This window comes from Bacillus rossius, chromosome 8, assembly GCF_032445375.1.
Source record: "Bacillus rossius redtenbacheri isolate Brsri chromosome 8, Brsri_v3, whole genome shotgun sequence".
Classification (NCBI taxonomy): Eukaryota; Metazoa; Arthropoda; class Insecta; order Phasmatodea; family Bacillidae; genus Bacillus; species Bacillus rossius.
This window is the reverse complement of record NC_086336.1, coordinates 878155-897240: the sequence shown is the minus strand read 5'-3', so window position 1 is coordinate 897240 and position 19086 is coordinate 878155. Positions and strand designations below refer to the sequence as shown.

The window sequence follows — 19086 nt, the reverse complement described above, 5'->3', positions numbered from 1 at the left end:
CTTTTCAGATTAACGGAAACAGCGCGCCTGCTGAGAAATGTGCGCAGTGTGTTCAGCCTGCACCACCGCTCCGCCACGCGGGTGAATATGGAGGTGGAGCTCTCACGTAAGTCAGCACTTACGTCCGAGGCGCGCTCACCACGGTTTCCAATACAAGGCTGAAGAGAAGCTTTTTCTTGCAACATTATTGCAAATCCTTTATAAATTTTGTATTAGGAATTATTTCAGTCACTCCCTTATATTAAGGGGATTTCTTTATAGGAACCTTAACTAAAGATGTTATGTACACATATGGAGGAGCAGCGTAGGGCATATACAAATAGAAAAAGACACAAGGTTTAGCATAGTAAAGCCTTGTCTGCAGCAACTGTAAGTAACATGAGCATCCAGGTTCTACATCATGATACATGTCAACACAAGGTTTAAGTATTAGGAGCCACTGGGTTCTGAATCTCCTAACATTGTGTCCATGGATGATGTGAAAAAACTGATGTGCTTGGTTATGAAACACTACGCCCGTGGCCTACTTAAGTAGAATGAGCTACTGGGTTCTGAACCATGCCATCTTGTCTGTCGTAGATATAAGTAGAAGGGACCTCTGGGTTCTGCACTACGAGAACTTGTGTCCACGGTATGTTGGAAAAGGTGCAAATTTTGGTTTCTTCATTGACATATCTTACTTATACATAAAGTGTTATTAATAGGGACTGCTGTATTCTTCATGTCATTGCCCCGTGAATATGGTTTATGATAATTTGATGAGATACTTTGTTCTGCACCACCAAACTTTGTGTTTATTTAAGAAAGGAATATTTAATACTCTTTGATTTCTCATTACCATACCTTATGTTTGCCTAAATTGTAAGTATTTGGAGCTTTTTAGTTCTCCGAAACCAAGCCTTTTGTCAAGGGCATGTGTGAATTTTAGTAGATGTTATCATTTGCATTACTACACTCTATTTCTATCTTAAGTATGAGAAGAAGGAGCTGCTGACTTCTATGGAACTATGCTTCATGTGGGATGAAATAGCTGCCGGGTTCTTCACTACTTTGCCGTATGTTTAAGACATAGAGAATCTGTTTGAGCTGTTGGGTTTTTCATTGCTACACATCTTGTCTTGCCCAAGGCAACCATGCCTTTTTACTGCACCAGATATGAGTAGTAAAGCAATGTGTTCTACACCATCATTATAAGTTTCCATGGCAGACATAACTATTGGAATTTCTGGATTATTAGGAAATAGATTTTTTTCGAAAGGTGGGAGTAGTTGAAGCTATTAGGTTCTTGAAAAACCAGGCGTTGTATCAGCAGGTATAAGTAGTAAAATCTACTGGGTTCTGAAGCACAAGGCTTTGTTTTGCGGCAGGAGGTATTAATAGGTGTTGTTATGTTATGAACCACTAAACTTGTGTCAACTGTAGGTTTAAGAAGTAGGCGAATCTGGGTTCTGTGCCATCTCGTTTTTTATCTTCAGCAAATATGAATAGTAGGAAATGCTGTGTTAGGCTGTACCATGCCTTTAATCTACAGTAGGTGTGAAAATTTATTGTTTTAGGGTCTGTAAGAACTATTTCTCATTCTGTGGCCGGTATAAGTCATAATAAAGGGTTCTGGTTCACCATACAGAAAGTTAAATTTGTCTGAGCCACAGGCATTTTAAAAAAAATTCTTTCGGAACAGCCTACAGGCGTAAGTAAATTTCGTAGTACGTATTTTGTCTGGAATTGTTTTGTAAACTTCTAGAACATTTTAATAACTTAATTTACATAACATCCTATTTGTTCTCAAATATTACAAACAGATCTACTAAACACTTTCTTATATTCCAAGCAGCAAAAATATTTTGAATGTTATAACTCATTGCATCCAGCATTGAATAGCTTAACAAATTTAATAGTATGCGTACCAAGGTGGTTATGCAACAGTTTTGACTTTCAAACACTATTTTTATCGCTTGCACTAATACGTGATAGTATAAAAATTTTATTTGGACAAAGGTTTAAGATATTATTAAGATAGTTAGATAAAATTTGCACAATTTGATACTAAGAAAGTTTTAATTTTTTTTTTAATTGCAGTCCCTGTTTTTACAGTAATAGTTCATTTCATTAAAAATTATTTCAGCCAAAATTTAATATAAAGTTTGGGAGTTTTACAATAAATTATAATGTATTTTATAGTACATCTATTTTAAAAAGTAATGAATTTTTTGTCTTTCTACAGGTGTTATTTCTCCCCGTTCAGTAGTGGTTTGATAGACAAAAAATATTTTAGACTTAAGTTTTAAAATATACTTAAAAGTATTGGCAGGGAAGTTTTATTATTTTCTTATTCAATCCCAAGATTTTACAACCCCTTGTAGTAATTATAAAAAAAAATGTTTCAGACAGAAGGTTTAGATGAAATTTATAATTTTACGAACAATGTTAACGTTTTTGATGGTATGCTTACTTAAGAAATTATTAATTTATTTTAAACAAAAGCTTTAGATAATATTTATAAGGTATTCAAACAATTTGAAAAGATTTAATAATGTCCCTACTAAAAAAGTTATGAATTTTTTAAATTCTTCCCTCTTTTTTTCAACCCCTTACGGCAATGGTTCGTCTAAAAAAAAATTGTTCCAGAAAAAAATTTTAGATAAAAATTATAAAATTTATAAACAAATTTGAATGGATTTGATGGTGTGCTTATGAGGGAGTTATATTTTTTTGTCCTCCAACCCCTGTTTATTCCAACTCTTGCAGTTATTGTTGGTTGTATAAAAAATGTATTTAGACAAAACACTTTTGCTATTTCTCCTACAAATTATAATATGTTCAAAATGATGTGATATTCGTCATATTACGGGAGTTATAGTGATTTTTCAGTTTTTTAAAAAACTTTCCACATTTCTACCCCGGTCAGATATTGCCCATTAACGAACTCGAACAAATTTTCAAGTACTATATTTTATGTTTCAGTTTGAAAGTTATTTGTGAAAAGTTACGGCAGTATCGTGTCTATAAAAATGTGAAATGTATGTATGTGTGTGAGATGTATGTATATATATATACATATATGTATATATATGTATAAATATACTATTTGATATTTTGGGGTCTATAGACCTTGAAACGAAGCTCTATACAAAACTTTTCCGGAAATCGCACCTTGACAACAGCTACAAAAGGTAGTATTTCATTGAATCTACCTAAAAACACACTTCAGATACACATCACAAGTAAGTTGTAGGAGATGCATAGTTCAAGGCCACCATTCTTCATTCCTGTGGCAGGTATGACTAAAAGGATTTGCTAGTTCCTGCATCATTACCTCTTTCGTCTCTGAAAAAAATTTTGTAGTAACAGATATTGTGTTCTTCACCATTAACTTTTGTGTCCATGAGAAGTGTGTGATGTATAAGCCGCCAGGTTCTAAACCACTAGGTCTCCCCCTATAGCAGGTGTGAGTTGTAGGAGCTACTAGGTTCTGAACCAGTAGGTCTCCCCCTATAAAAGGTGTGAGTTGTAGGAGCTGCTAGGTTCTGAACCACTAGACTGGGTCTCCCCCTATAGCAGGTGTGAGTTGTAGGAGCTGCTAGGTTCTCAACCACTAGGTCTCCCCCTATAGCAGGTGTGAGTTGTAGGAGCTGCTAGGTTCTGAACCACTAGGTCTCCCCCTATAGCAGGTGTGCGTTGTAGGAGCTGCTAGGTTCTGAACCACTAGGTCTTCCCCTATAGCAGGTGTGAGTTGTGGTAGCTGCTAGGTTGTGAACCACTAGGTCTCCCCCTATAGCAGGTGTGAGTTGTGGTAGCTGCTAGGTTCTCAACCACTAGGTCTTCCCCTATAGCAGGTGTGAGTTGTAGGAGCTGCTAGGTTCTGAACCACTAGGTCTTCCCCTATAGCAGGTGTGAGTTGTAGGAGCTGCTAGGTTGTGAACCACTAGGTCTCCCCCTATAGCAGGTGTGAGTTGTAGGAGCTGCTAGGTTCTGAACTACTAGACTAGGTCTCCCCCTATAGCAGGTGTGAGTTGTAGGAGCTGCTAGGTTCTCAACCACTAGGTCTCCCCCTATAGCAGGTGTGAGTTGTAGGAGCTGCTAGGTTCTGAACCACTAGGTCTTCCCCTATAGCAAGTGTGAGTTGTAGGAGCTGCTAGGTTGTGAACCACTAGGTCTCCCCCTATAGCAGGTGTGAGTTGTAGGAGCTGCTAGGTTCTGAACCACTAGGTCTCCCCCTATAGCAGGTGTGAGTTGTAGGAGCTGCTAGGTTCTGCACCACTAGGTCTTCCCCTATAGCAGGTGTGAGTTGTGGTAGCTGCTAGGTTGTGAACCACTAGGTCTCCCCCTATAGCAGGTGTGAGTTGTGGTAGCTGCTAGGTTCTCAACCACTAGGTCTTCCCCTATAGCAGGTGTGAGTTGTAGGAGCTGCTAGGTTCTCAACCACTAGGTCTCACCTATAGCAGGTGTAAGTTGTAGGAGCTGCTAGGTTCTGAACCACTACACAAGGTCTCCCCCTATAGCAGGTGTGAGTTGTAGGAGCTGCTAGGTTCTCAACCACTAGGTCTCCCCCTATAGCAGGTGTGAGTTGTAGGAGCTGCTAGGTTGTGAACCAGTAGGTCTCCCCCTATAGCAGGTGTGAGTTGTAGGAGCTGCTAGGTTCTCAACCACTAGGTCTGCCCCTATAGCAGGAGTGAGTTGTAGGAGCTGCTAGGTTCTGAACCATTATCTCCCCCTATAGCAGGTGTGAGTTGTAGGAGCTTCTAGGTTCTCAACCACTAGGTCTTCCCCTATAGCAGGTGTGAGTTGTAGGATCTGTTAGGTTCTCAACCACTAGGTCTCCCCCTATAGCAGGTGTGAGTTTTAGGAGCTGTTAGGTTCTGAACCACTAGGTCTCACCTATAACAGGTGTGAGTTGTAGGAGCTGCTAGGTTCTGAACCACTAGGTCTTCCCCTATAGCAGGTGTGAGTTGTAGGAGCTGCTAGGTTCTCAACCACTAGGTCTTCCCCTATAGCAGGTGTGAGTTGTAGGAGCTGCTAGGTTCTCAACAACTAGGTCTCCCCCTATAGCAGGTGTGAGTTGTAGGAGCTGCTAGGTTCTCAACCACTAGGTCTTCCCCTATAGCAGGTGTGAGTTGTATGATCTGTTAGGTTCTCAACCACTAGGTCTCCCCCTATAGCAGGTGTGAGTTTTAGGAGCTGCTAGGTTCTGAACCCTTAGGTCTCACCTATAGCAGGTGTGAGTTGTAGGAGCTATAGGTTCTGAACCACTAGACTAGGTCTCCCCCTATAGCAGGTGTGAGTTGTAGGAGCTGCTAGGTTCTCAACCACTAGGTCTCCCCCTATAGCAGGTGTGAGTTGTAGGAGCTACTAGGTTCTGAACCAGAAGGTCTCCCCCTATAGCAGGTGTGAGTTGTAGGAGCTGCTAGGATCTGAACCACTAGGTCTCCCCCTATAGCAGATGTGAGTTGTAGGAGCTGCTAGGATCTGAACCACTAGGTCTCCCCCTATAGCAGGTGTGAGTTGTAGGAGCTGCTAGGTTCTCAACCACTAGGTCTCCCCCTATAGCAGGTGTGAGTTGTAGGAGCTGCTAGGTTCTGAACCAGTAGGTCTCCCCCTATAGCAGGTGTGAGTTGTAGGAGCTGCTAGGTTCTCAATCACTAGGTCTTCCCCTATAGCAGGTGTGAGTTGTAGGAGTTGCTAGGTTGGAACCATTAGGTCTCCCCCTATAGCAGGTGTGAGTTGTAGGAGCTGCTAGGTTCTCAATCACTAGGTCTTCCCCTATAGCAGGTGTGAGTTGTAGGAGCTGCTAGGTTCTGAACCAGTAGGTCTCCCCCTATAGCAGGTGTGAGTTGTAGGAGCTGCTAGGTTCTCAACCACTAGGTCTCCCCCTATAGCAGGTGTGAGTTGTAGGAGCTGCTAGGTTCTGAACCAGAAGGTCTCCCCCTATAGCAGGTGTGAGTTGTAGGAGCTGCTAGGATCTGAACCACTAGGTCTCCCCCTATAGCAGATGTGAGTTGTAGGAGCTGCTAGGATCTGAACCACTAGGTCTCCCCCTATAGCAGGTGTGAGTTGTAGGAGCTGCTAGGTTCTCAACCACTAGGTCTCCCCCTATAGCAGGTGTGAGTTGTAGGAGCTGCTAGGTTCTGAACCAGTAGGCCTCCCCCTATAGCAGGTGTGAGTTGTAGGAGCTGCTAGGTTCTCAACCACTAGGTCTGCCCCTATAGCAGGAGTGAGTTGTAGGAGCTGCTAGGTTCTGAACCATTATCTCCCCCTATAGCAGGTGTGAGTTGTAGGAGCTGCTAGGTTCTCAACCACTAGGTCTCCCCCTATAGCAGGTGTGAGTTGTAGGAGCTGCTAGGTTCTGAACCAGTAGGCCTCCCCCTATAGCAGGTGTGAGTTGTAGGAGCTGCTAGGTTCTCAACCACTAGGTCTGCCCCTATAGCAGGAGTGAGTTGTAGTAGCTGCTAGGTTCTGAACCATTATCTCCCCCTATAGCAGGTGTGAGTTGTAGGAGCTTCTAGGTTCTCAACCACTAGGTCTTCCCCTATAGCAGGTGTGAGTTGTAGGATCTGTTAGGTTCTCAACCACTAGGTCTCCCCCTATAGCAGGTGTGAGTTTTAGGAGCTGTTAGGTTCTGAACCACTAGGTCTCACCTATAACAGGTGTGAGTTGTAGGAGCTGCTAGGTTCTGAACCACTAGGTCTTCCCCTATAGCAGGTGTGAGTTGTAGGAGCTGCTAGGTTCTCAACCACTAGGTCTTCCCCTATAGCAGGTGTGAGTTGTAGGAGCTGCTAGGATCTGAACCACTAGGTCTCCCCCTATAGCAGATGTGAGTTGTAGGAGCTGCTAGGATCTGAACCACTAGGTCTCCCCCTATAGCAGGTGTGAGTTGTAGGAGCTGCTAGGTTCTCAACCACTAGGGCTCCCCCTATAGCAGGTGTGAGTTGTAGGAGCTGCTAGGTTTTGAACCAGTAGGTCTCCCCCTATAGCAGGTGTGAGTTGTAGGAGCTGCTAGGATCTGAACCACTAGGTCTCCCCCTATAGCAGGTGTGAGTTGTAGGAGCTGCTAGGTTCTCAATCACTAGGTCTTCCCCTATAGCAGGTGTGAGTTGTAGGAGCTGCTAGGTTCTGAACCAGTAGGTCTCCCCCTATAGCAGGTGTGAGTTGTAGGAGCTGCTAGGTTCTCAACCACTAGGTCTCCCCCTATAGCAGGTGTGCGTTGTAGGAGCTGCTAGGTTCTGGACCAGAAGGTCTCCCCCTATAGCAGGTGTGAGTTGTAGGAGCTGCTAGGATCTGAACCACTAGGTCTCCCCCTATAGCAGATGTGAGTTGTAGGATCTGCTAGGATCTGAACCACTAGGTCTCCCCCTATAGCAGGTGTGAGTTGTAGGAGCTGCTAGGTTCTCAACCACTAGGTCTCCGCCTATAGCAGGTGTGAGTTGTAGGAGCTGCTAGGTTCTGAACCAGTAGGTCTCCCCCTATAGCAGGTGTGAGTTGTAGGAGCTGCTAGGTTCTCAACCACTAGGTCTCCCCCTATAGCAGGTGTGAGTTGTAGGAGCTGCTAGGTTCTCAACCACTAGGTTTCCCCTATAGCAGGTGTGAGTTGTAGGATCTGTTAGGTTCTCAACCACTAGGTCTCCCCCTATAGCAGGTGTGAGTTTAAGGAGCTGCTAGGTTCTGAACCACTAGGTCTCACCTATAGCAGGTGTGAGTTGTAGGATCTGTTAGGTTCTCAACCACTAGGTCTCCCCCTATAGCAGGTGTGAGTTTTAGGAGCTGTTAGGTTCTGAACCACTAGGTCTCACCTATAACAGGTGTGAGTTGTAGGAGCTGCTAGGTTCTGAACCACTAGACTAGGTCTCCCCCTATAGCAGGTGTGAGTTGTAGGAGCTGCTAGGTTCTCAACCACTAGGTCTTCCCCTATAGCAGGTGTGAGTTGTAGGAGCTGCTAGGTTCTGAACAACTAGGTCTCCCCCTATAGCAGGTGTGAGTTCAGGGTGGCCACTCTATTATTAAAACCAAATTCCAGACTTTTTCCAGATTTTTCCAGGTTTTCTTAAGATTTTCCAGGTTTAAAAAAATTGACATATATGTGGCAAAAAAATATATTTTGAAATAGTTTTTCAATTGTTTTGATTAATGTTGTTTACCGACATCAAGGACACTATAACAATAATCACTTTAAGAATTTATTAAAACCAAGAATACTCACCAATCAGTGAACAAATTACAAAAACATTTTGAAGTATTTTGAAGTGTTCTTGATATAAAGTGTTATTTTATTTAAATAAAAATCGCTGATACAAAAATTCTCACTTTTCCACACACATGAACCATTTAAAGTTTTTTTATTTCTTCATCAATGAGGGCTGCCTCTTTTAAGGCATCATTCATTATTTTCGCCTTTTTTGCCTCCAGTTCCCTTAGATTTTTTTGAGCTTCTCTTTTCTTGTCCCTTTCACTTTTTTCAGCCTCTACCTTCTTTCTTTTACTCTCCAGATGCTCCTTATAACGCGCACAAGAATTCCTTGCATAGTGGATAAGCGATTTAGTAATTTGCACATGTTGCACACCCTTAGAATTCATGACAGCATCATACACAATTCTTTGTGCAATAAGACTATCCTCAGTTTGATTTTCAACCAGACAATCCGAATTTACGGAAAAACCACGTTCCAAAGCAGCATTTCCATGGGAAAGAATAAGCAAATGCTTGATAAATAGTAGTAAACTTGGAAATGATTTGCCAGATTCCACCATAACCTGCACGTAGAACAAATCTAGACGCTGATTCTGGCGATGATAAGACTTCATGGCTTCTCCCACGGAAGCTATCTGGATAAATTCTTGGTATTCTTGCAGAATCTTGTCAGCGGTGGACCCCGGGATCTGTTGCTTTTCAACTAGAAGTTCCAAGCATGCTTTAATTCTTTTCTCAGCAAGGTTTGGTTTACTACGTATCAACTCAGGGTTGATACAGGAGATTTGTCTAGTAAGACTATATGCAAGTGGAGAACGCTGCAGAACCTTTTGAAGGAAGCCAACATAAAATGATCTACAGTCATTTTTAAATTGTAGCACAACCTTCTCAGCAAGCTGACCTCGTACCTTCTTCAGAGCATCTGTAGCTGCAAAACCAATGTCCACCTGATTTGCCAGCAGAAGGTTTTCATTTTTCGACAAGTCAATGTTTGTAATTGATTGAGCACTTTCGATAACCTCTTTTCTTACAACTCTCTTAAGCACAGTGGTTGTGAGTGCCTGAAGTTCTTGATGCAAGAATGGTGCCATTGGGTCATCACTCTGAAATTCTCGTAGAAAGGGTTCTACAAGTGATGCTCCAGCAGTGAAAAAGGCCAGTTTGGCACCCATCATCTCATCCTTTACAGCACTACAAATAATCTTGAAATTTTGGGATTCTTTAAGAGCAGGAAAACTTCGTTTGAAGTGTGAATCTTTAGGTTTCACTTTGTCCTTTATTTGCTTTTCGATGGCTTCAACATAAGTCTTCATATGTGGCAGTAGTTCATAAGCTCTTTCAGCAACTTTCTTATTTTCCACCCATCTCACACAGCAAAATTTAAGGGGGAATACAGTGCAACCTGTGCAAGATGAGAAATCTGCTCTCCGCAGAGGAACATCCTTGAAGTGATAATAAAGCGCTCTTAAGAACCCGACTACACACCATCCTGTCACTTTTATTCCTTCTTTAAACCCACCATGTACAACATGAAGCCCACAGCTGCCAATGTTGATTAGGTCAAAACCTTCACGACCTATTTCTTCACGCAATTCAGTAACTAGATCCTTAGATAGCTTCCAGTTCACAGAGGGCCCATCCATGGACACTTGAATAATTTTTCTCAAATTTTCATGTCCTAAAACATTCTTGAGTCCCTTCAATAGATCTTGGGCTCGAGTAGAGCTTAGGAAAACTGACGTGAAATACCTAGACTGCACCATGTTGAGTTCTTCATCCCAGAAGCGGACATGTATATCCATTTGTTCACGCTGAACAACCTTGTTTAGGCTTTCATCAAAACCAATAACAATTTCAGATGATTTTTTTACCAGCTCCTTCAATTCTTTTTCAAAATATGGAGCTATGCCATGGTTAATTAGATAACCAATCTTCGAACGCTGCAACTCCATTTTTTGAGTGACCGCACAGTCAGGAAACATGAGTTTCATGACTGATACACTTTCAGCTGCTTTACGAAGTGATGTGTGACCAACAATAGTGTGAAGAGCCCACAAAATTTCCGCCCTCGTAATATGTTCCCCCAAAAGGAACCTTTGAAGAACATTTCGATTTGGAGTCTCGCTGGTATCGATAGTTGATACCAAGTTATCTACAGATGACTTCTGATCAGGATCGACATGATTCGCTTGTTCATGTCGTGCAGCAATACCTGAAACAATGGAACATGCACACTGTTGTCTGCTCCCTACCTTGGGGAAGGAATAAAATCAATAAATATGCAATAAATGTCTGCGCATAAACTTATTTTACAGTATCGCATACTAGAGTTTAATCCCACCTCGTCTACTCTATTTTGCGATACCAGTCTTCTATTTTGCTAATTATTCTCCTCTGTGTTACTTTTACGCAGTTTGTAGCTTTGTACAAACTGTTATATTTCACGATTCCAACAAGTTGCCACGTTCACAAAAATATTTTCCTTAAAAAAACTGTATCGGAAAATAGAGTATAACCCATCCGCTCAACTCTATTTTCTGATACAACTTTTTCTGTATCAAAGAAAATGTAGCAATAGACGTGGTTTCGAGAAATATAACGTGCAAACTTAGTCTAAAAACATTCAAACTGCATATAAGACACACAGAGAACGAGAATAATTAGCAAACAAATACTGGTATAGCAGGTACTATCCGACACCGTTTTAATTTTTACGAGCAAAAATATACCTTCAATGTCCTTACACTAAAACATACGGCACTTACATGGCTGACCTAATCGCAAATGTTCTAGAACGCTACAGCATAACAATTATCTGATAATTATTTTTCATTTTATTTTTTATTGGTATTATGTATTATTTATAAGCATTATTTTTATGCAGCTGACTTAACCCAACCAACCTATCACTTTGTTTTCCATACCTTCTAGAACACGATACAAAATACTTTCGTATATTAAAATAACGTTTTTACATTTAGCTAATTTTTTTTATGTAGCTGACCTAACCTAACCAACCTTTCACTTCTTTTTCAGTACCATTCAGAAAATGATACAAAATACTTTCGGGTAATCAAACAACTATTTTTTCCGTAGCAAATTTTTAATTTAATTTTTCTTTGTGTAGCTGACCTAATCTAACCAACCTTTCACTTTCTTTTCAACATCTGAAAAATGTCTTCGGGTGATGCATTTTACATTTAAATATATTTCCTACTTACCTAACTTTGCATAGTCATATTGTCTTTCCCTACAATGTGCCCCGGCTGTTATTCAGCTACCAAACATTTGCCGGCATTTCTATGTTACACTGTTGCCACACCTTTGCTTATTTTTTTTTTTCAAAATCAATTATCGCATGTGGCTACCAACACTGCCGCATTTTTATTTACTTTCATACCTACCTTCATCGAATGTGTCATGATAGTTCCCCTACTTCCGGAATCGAATTTTAGAGTTGACCCTATTCTGCTCGCAACCATTTATTCATTATTAAATTATTCATTTTTGATTGGGGGACATGATTTGACTCGCGATATACTCGATTCCGCGATCAATCGGGGCGCGATGTGCCAGGCGTTTACTGTACAACGTGAAACTATAGGCTGTATTTCAAATAAATTGTAAGCAAATGCACACACTCGGCACTCTCATTAAATCTATAGAGTTCAATAGACTCTTCAAGCATTTATTTAACACAAAACAAAAATATTAATAAAACACTAGTAACTGTAACTTACCTTTGCTGCAAGACGGAACAGCTTCATGGTGTTGACCAGGATGAGTGGAAAAAAATGCAGTAACGTACATATTTCTATCTTGGCATGACTTCGCATTTTGGTGAAATTTCGATTTGGCGTGGCTTAAAAAGGCACCTCTGCCCATAGTATCTAACTTAAAACTTTTCGCACAGATCTTGCACTTTGCGCTACCTTTGTCTTTAGGGTCCTCGGTGGCCCACGGAAACTCCACCTCATAGCGACAGGAATATCTCGTTGACATGATCCTAACCTCCCTCCTGCATTCACTGCTACAAGATACTCATGCTTCCAAAAACTACAAACAAAAAATTATTCACGTTCGTGTTCCGCTAAACAATCGACGCACCATCGCCATCTTCTAAACCCTCCTCATACCTCACAAACGAAAAAACTGCGCAATACGCCAATAAGAATATAAGAACGCATATAATTTTGTCATTGGTTCCTACGACCGATCATTGCAACCAACTGCTGAATTCAAACTCATGTACTACCATTGTATTACCCACGCATTCGTGGAGCGTATTACTGTTAGAAACGATGTTTATGGTGGTAGACCTGGGTAAAGTATTTTTTTTTTTTTTTCGTTAGTCATTTAGAACAAGTACAGGTACGAAAACATGAACGTCTTCAAATACGTAAAATGAATGTTTTGACTTCCCGTTAAGTCGTAAAACACATAGATATAGTAAATAAACTGCTGAAAAATTAATTAAATTCGAAACTAAAGCCGACGCAGTTTCTTGCAAGTCAGACGCTGCGTGTAAAAGCGGGGCACACAAACGAACTTTTCCCTAATGACTAGTAAAATTCAAGATTATTTCCAGATTTTTCCCGGGTCCTTTCCAATTCCAGACTTTTTCCAGGTTTCCCGGTTTTTCCCGGGTCGGTGGCCACCCTGGAGTTGTAGGAGCTGCTAGGTTCTCAACCACTAGGTCTTCCCCTATAGCAGGTGTGAGTTGTATGATCTGTTAGGTTCTCAACCACTAGGTCTCCCCCTATAGCAGGTGTGAGTTTTAGGAGCTGCTAGGTTCTGAACCCTTAGGTCTCACCTATAGCAGGTGTGAGTTGTAGGAGCTCTAGGTTCTGAACCACTAGACTAGGTCTCCCCCTATAGCAGGTGTGAGTTGTAGGAGCTGCTAGGTTCTCAACCACTAGGTCTTCCCCTATAGCAGGTGTGAGTTGTAGGAGCTGCTAGGTTCTGAACCACTAGGTTTCCCCCTATAGCAGGTGTGAGTGGTAGGAGCTGCTAGGTTCTCAACCACTAGGGTTCCCCCTATAGCAGGTGTGAGTTGTAGGAGCTGCTAGGTTCTGAACCACTAGGTCTCCCCCTATAGCAAGTCTGAGTTGTAGGAGCTGCTAGGTTCTGAACCACTAGGTCTTCCCCTATAGCAGGTGTGAGTTATAGGAGCTGCTAGGTTGTGAACCACTAGGTCTCCCCCTATAGCAAGTGTGAGTTGTAGGAGCTGCTAGGTTCTGAACCACAAGGTCTTTCCCTATAGCAGGTGTGAGTTGTAGGAGCTGCTAGGTTGTGAACCAAAAGGTCTCCCCCTATAGCAGTTGTGAGTTGTAGGAGCTGCTAGGTTCTGAACCAGTAGGTATATAATTATTCCCCTTTCTTAATATATGAACCTTTTGGAGTGCCAGAACGCTGATGGAGTGGATTTATATTGGTACACTGGAAAGTAACATGTGACTTGTGTTTGTAGTATATTTATCAGCATGATGTGAGCTGTACATTTGTAAATATAGCACACAGCTATTACATTTCTTATGTCCACAGCACACCAGCTAACATAGATCTAGGTCATAGTGCATGGCCACGAATAGCATCTATCATAGCGTAAATATTCAGAAATAATTTACTTAAATATTTTAGTAATTTTTAATATTGTGGTTAGCTATAAGATATTACTTGGGTAAAAATAAAAATTGTTTTAATGATACTGATTAGTTTTGTCGAAGTAATTTTTTTCTAATCTAGTTGCCATTAATTTTGTCATGCAAGGTGTTGGACTTCATTAAGTTTATTACTATAGTTATTTTTCTTAAATGCTTTGCTTATTTTACTTTAACCAAAATATGCTTGGAAGGTAAAAGACCAGCAATGGTGATTAATGTCAACTCCATTTGTTTTTTAATTTTCTTTTATTTCAAGGATAAATTTTGGCTCATCATACAAATCAATTCTCTATAGCTTCAGTATCTGTCTCAATGTTCAGTTTGAGATACTTGTTTGAATTTTCAGTGAGCATAATTATTTTGATGCAAATCCAATGAATATTTCTCTATAAAATTATACCTCTTTAATTCTGCAGATAAGTCTTTTAATAGATATGATATATTTATTCTCTGTTTTATCTGCTAAGTTTCTTGCGATGAAGCCTGTACTGCAGTGTGAGAGCGAGGGGTGGGCGTGCGTGTTCGCAGATGGCTTCGCGTTCTCGCAGGAAGAGGGCGGCGCAGTGCCGCAGTCGGAGCTGATCCGTGCGTACGACACGAACCTGCCCAAGCCGGGCGGCGTGTGAGGCCGTGCCGCGCCGTGCTTGGTTGCTTGTACTTACTCTCAAGCACGCCTGACTGACTCCCGGCTGCGTAGGGCTCCTTTCTGAAGGGCTTCATTCGGAAAACTGGCAGTTGTGTTTCGATACTACTTACTTGCCTATTTACTCCCTAATATGACTAACGTAGTAAATAATGATGTTCGGGTAATGATAAGCTCAGAAAAAAGAATACGACGAAACACTTTGGCTTTCTTTTTGTATATTTAAATTGGCAAGTTTGTGATTATTTTTTTTTCATTATCGTCTTCGTAGCTCGTCGCAATGTGTTTCGTATTAGTAGAAAAATAAAATTTCCAGATAGAACTCTTTCCTTGTAGGTCTAAGTGCAAACAATTTTCTACTACATAATAGGTTTATTGAGTGGAAATTAATGCATTTCAGACACGAAGGTTATGTAACTGGGGAATACTGTGTCCTATCTGAGATCAATGCAATTAATTGAGCTAAAAATGATTTCCCTCATAGCCCGTCATAAGCAGGGGCGTGCCTGGGGGGGGGGGGGGGGGACGAGCGGGACCGGACCCCCCCCTCCCCCCAGGGCTAAAAATATTTTAATATATAATTCATAAAATGAAAAAAAATAAATATTTACTTTTATGAAGTTACCGCCAGTATTTTTAGATAGCCTTAATCAGCAATATTGAACACGTATTTTTCAAAATTTTCCCAGGGGAGGACCCCCGGACCCCCGGACCCCTGGACCCCCCGACTAGCTGGGGGGGGGTATTCCATACCCCCCAGACCCCCCGGAAAGGCCCTAGCCTTCTGCCTGAGCCCCCCCCCCCCCCCCCCCAGAGTAAAATCCTGGGCACGCCACTGGTCATAAGGCAGATTACCTTATTTATTAATAGTAAAGTCTTTTAACAATTCCACAGCATCCTTGCAGTATTATATTATCAGTATGAAACCAATTGCTAGTACATTTATTTATTACAAAGCAAGATCATTCTTGGTGGCGTGCACTCGTCAGAAACACCTGTTTCACGTGAACTGTGTCGCGCGAGGACGGGCAGTCGGCTGTCAGGCTCTCGGTTGCAACAATCAACAGTTTTACCTCCGCATCATCATTGAACTGTTATGTAACAGTTTTAAAACTTCAAATGAGTGTAAATTATATCTCGTGATAAATATATATGTTTGTGAATAATTACTTTTGAGGTGAGTTTTGTGTTACAATGTTGTTATTTGCGGTGTGTGAAACATGTTTGAGTGTGTTCCAGGCTGACTGTCCCTCCATGCCCCCATGTCCTGGTCTCTCCGTGTCAGCAGGAACTGCTGTAGCGCTGGTAGTGAACACGCTCAGGCACACAGCTGGTTTTATCCTAAATACGTTCCTAAACTCTAACTTTACCATGTCATTTACCACTCTCTCTGGCGTATTAAGTGTTCAGTAAACCAAATTTACTAAACCAAAAAACATATGTAGATATGGTATGTGGATTTTATCAGCACTGTGTAATATTATTTGCCTTAAAGTTTAACCTATTTTTCTAGCTACACAATTCTAAGGAAAGGGTTGTCATCTGTTATCCTTATGCGTCATGTGTTTACAAATAAAGCCATTACGTAGCAACTTTGTCCCTCACAAGTGATATTTAAACACTATCTCAAGTATCAAATCAACTTTGCCCCTAAATGGCTCATATGAATGAAGAACTAACTATATGCTAAACTAAACAGGGTCCCTAACCTTTGTTTAGAATCTGTAACTCCTTATATTCATAATCATTTACTTTGGTTGCATTTAAAAGAAATGTTCGAAAATGTATCAATATGTGCCAATAATGAATGTAACTAATACATCAAAACAGTATTCTATAACTAGAGAATATTGACCATGTGCGCTCCGTAGCTGGACTTAGGCCGGTCTTACATTTTCTGGTAATGTGTTTTGAAGTTTATCTCGTTGGCCAATGTTGCCAACTGTCGTACCATCTCATGTTATATATTGCAAGAATGTTATTTGATATTACCGAGAGTTTGAAGCCACAGATAACATGGCTATGCTTGAGATATATTTATTAAAATAACACCATTTTTTATTATTTTTTTTAAAATGCATTTTGGTGTAGGTATTAACGGAGTGAGTTTCCGAAATGCTTTTATTTGATACTCATTTATTGCGGGTTTATTTAATATAAAGTTAAAATATAAACAATTATAAGTATTTGCGACCAATTTCGTTGAGCCACATCTGTTACGACACGCCCAAAGTGGTACAAACCAGTGACGAAACCAGTAAATAGCATCCGAGCGGTCAAATCATATTCGGTCCATTTCAGACTGGAATGTCTTCCTTAGAGGACAGGCGCCAGTGATCAGAGGACTACGGTTCGAGAGAAAACAGTATCACAAGCCCGCGAGGTTACTGCGTCTGTACACCTTGCGGTCACCCAGACAGTGAGGTTACTGGGTGTCTACTCATTTCGTTGCAACTTATGTCAAGTTAGAAACAGGAAAGAAGATCGTAAAATGCAATTGAAGTATTTCTATTACTTGTGAGGTGGAACTGGTTTTGTTTTAATGTTTGCAAACATGGGCGTAGATCCCGGGGGGGCCAGGGGAGCCCGGGCCCCCCCTGGAATTAATGGGCCCCTCCTTGGGGGGACCCACTTCGTGATTTTAAAGTTAATGGTGTACACAATATATATATATATATATATATATATATATATATATATATATATATATATATCAGATTATTATTTACAACGACAGGCACTTTGACATGCTTTACATTCCTACCTTCGAGTTCCGTAGTTATTTTCCCTTACCCCTTCTGCGAAAGCCATGGTATTGAGTTTTCCAGTGAGAACTTTGAAACCCTTAATTCCTAGAAACCGTTCATTCCAAAGGACGAAGCTAGGGTAAGGTCCCGTTAGCATTTCCTCCCCATTGTTACCCACACTACCTTGTGCTCTGAAACGACAGTATTATAGGTTTCAGGTAGTCTGTTTTTAAAGTGGTTTTGCTCTCATGTGCGCCAGTCTTCTGCTTTCTTGGCAAACATCAACATGGATAAGTTCGTGACGCGGAAGAAACGGAAAACAGAATCTGATTCTCACCTGGTAAGCTTGATTGTTTTATAAGTAGTGACTATTATTTAGGTAATATATATTATTTAAGTGATTATGTAACGTTATTTTTTCCAGTAAATAACCAACTTAATACTTTGACAGTAATTATAGCAGAATTTAGTTTTTTTACGAACTGAAACTTATATACCATTTTCTGGAATTTTTTAGCTCATCTCCATTCTCTAAGGCTAGCTGCTCTGTACGTTACATGCGAATGAATATACAGGGAATAATTTTTTTCCTCGTCAATATGGAATTTAAAATCACTCCCCTTTTATTATCAAACGATAATTTTCACAATTCATGGCCGATAATCACTTCATAACATTTGTTATTTGATAACTGCAACTTTGCACGAGTAAACAGAAGTAAGAGTGAGAAAGAAGTATTTAAACGTTACATATCCGTATTTAAGTTAATAAGGAAGCAAACGCGTAATTTTAATAACTAATCAAGCGGCATATTTTAACTAAATAATTCACTGCCAAATACTGATTATACTAAATATAAGCCGATAAATGTATTTGGTTCAATTAGCTGTAGGATAAATTTCATACTTCTATCTCAGAGATTTTTCATTTGTGTCATTAAGTTTTTTTTTTTCTTTTTTACCTGGTTGATGCCTTTACTAAATAAAATAGTCTTTAAGGGTTTTAATATGATTCGATCGTTCATTTGATGTTGATCCGTTTATTATATTTGGCGCTTTGGGTTTTCAGGGCGCATCAAAAACTGTGAACAATGAATTTCACGAACAGCATTTGAATCGCAGTAATTATGTGATGTGGCATAAAAAACCGACAAAGTGCGAGTCGAACTCGCGCACAAAGGGTTCCGTACCATTATCTATAAAAACGGCAAAAAATATCATGTCTGTTGTATGGGAGCCCCACTTAAATATTTATTTTATTCTGTTTTAGTATTTCTTGTTATAGCGGCAAAAGAAACACATCATTTGTGAAATTTTATTCTGTTTTCACGTTTGTTGTATGGGAGCCCTCCTTAAATATTTGCTTTATTTTAATTTAATCATTTATTTTTAAAGTAAATATATAACTTAATATTCTGTGAATATTTCAAGTGTCTACCTGTTGCCGTTTTCAATATCGAGCAAAAACGAACAAAAAAATCACGTTGGTTGCATGGGAGCCCCCTTAAATATTTATTTTACTATGTTTTTAGTATTTGTTGTGTCGTTTGGATGAACTTAGTTTACATGAATTAGCTAAAGATTTTGCTTCAAGATCTGAAATTAGAATAAACACTTTTGGAAAATGGTAATGTATGGGTGGGGTGTTATCTATTTGCATTATATTCACGTATATTATTTTTATAGATTTTTTCATGGATATTTTATGTATTAAGGTTAGCAAATTATTCAAACATGTCATTAATTAATAATTACTAAAACATATGTTGCTCTGCTTTATTGTTAATATCACTTACGTAAAAATAAAGTGTATAACATACGAGCTTATCATCCAGAGAAGACTTGTTTCGGT

General features: G+C 40.2%; 2 protein-coding genes across 5 annotated transcripts in view; one reads left to right on the top strand and one right to left on the bottom strand.

Moving 5' to 3' along the window:
* The window catches only part of LOC134535434 (probable phospholipid-transporting ATPase IA), a 263150-nt gene extending 247493 nt beyond the window's left edge, over nt 1-15657 (top strand). For 3 of the 4 annotated variants that reach the window (XM_063374529.1, XM_063374527.1, XM_063374528.1), the window contains 2 exons: nt 9-106; nt 14374-15657. In XM_063374529.1, coding sequence (XP_063230599.1) covers nt 9-106; nt 14374-14471 — 196 coding nt within the window. In that variant the 3' untranslated portion in view covers nt 14472-15657. The remainder of the gene's footprint in view (nt 1-8; nt 107-14373) is intronic. The other variant, XM_063374530.1, reaches the window with a different exon arrangement.
* On the bottom strand, nt 7958-12861 carry LOC134535436 (uncharacterized). The gene is made up of 2 exons (XM_063374535.1): nt 11923-12861; nt 7958-10394 (listed from the first exon to the last, which is right to left on the bottom strand). The coding sequence occupies exons 1-2, from the start codon at nt 12182-12184 to the stop codon at nt 8320-8322; spliced, it is 2337 nt and encodes a 778-aa protein (XP_063230605.1). The 5' UTR covers nt 12185-12861; the 3' UTR covers nt 7958-8319.
* Nucleotides 15658-19086: the final 3429 nt, after the last annotated feature.

Excerpts from the sequence above, each read along its gene's own strand:
- LOC134535436 (XM_063374535.1), bottom strand. The coding sequence starts at position 12,184 with ATGTCAACGAGATATTCCTGTCGCTATGAGGTGGAGTTTCCGTGGGCC. Across the intron at positions 10,395-11,922 it reads TGTTCCGTCTTGCAGCAAAG|GTATTGCTGCACGACATGAA; the intron begins GTAAGTTACAGT and ends CCATTGTTTCAG.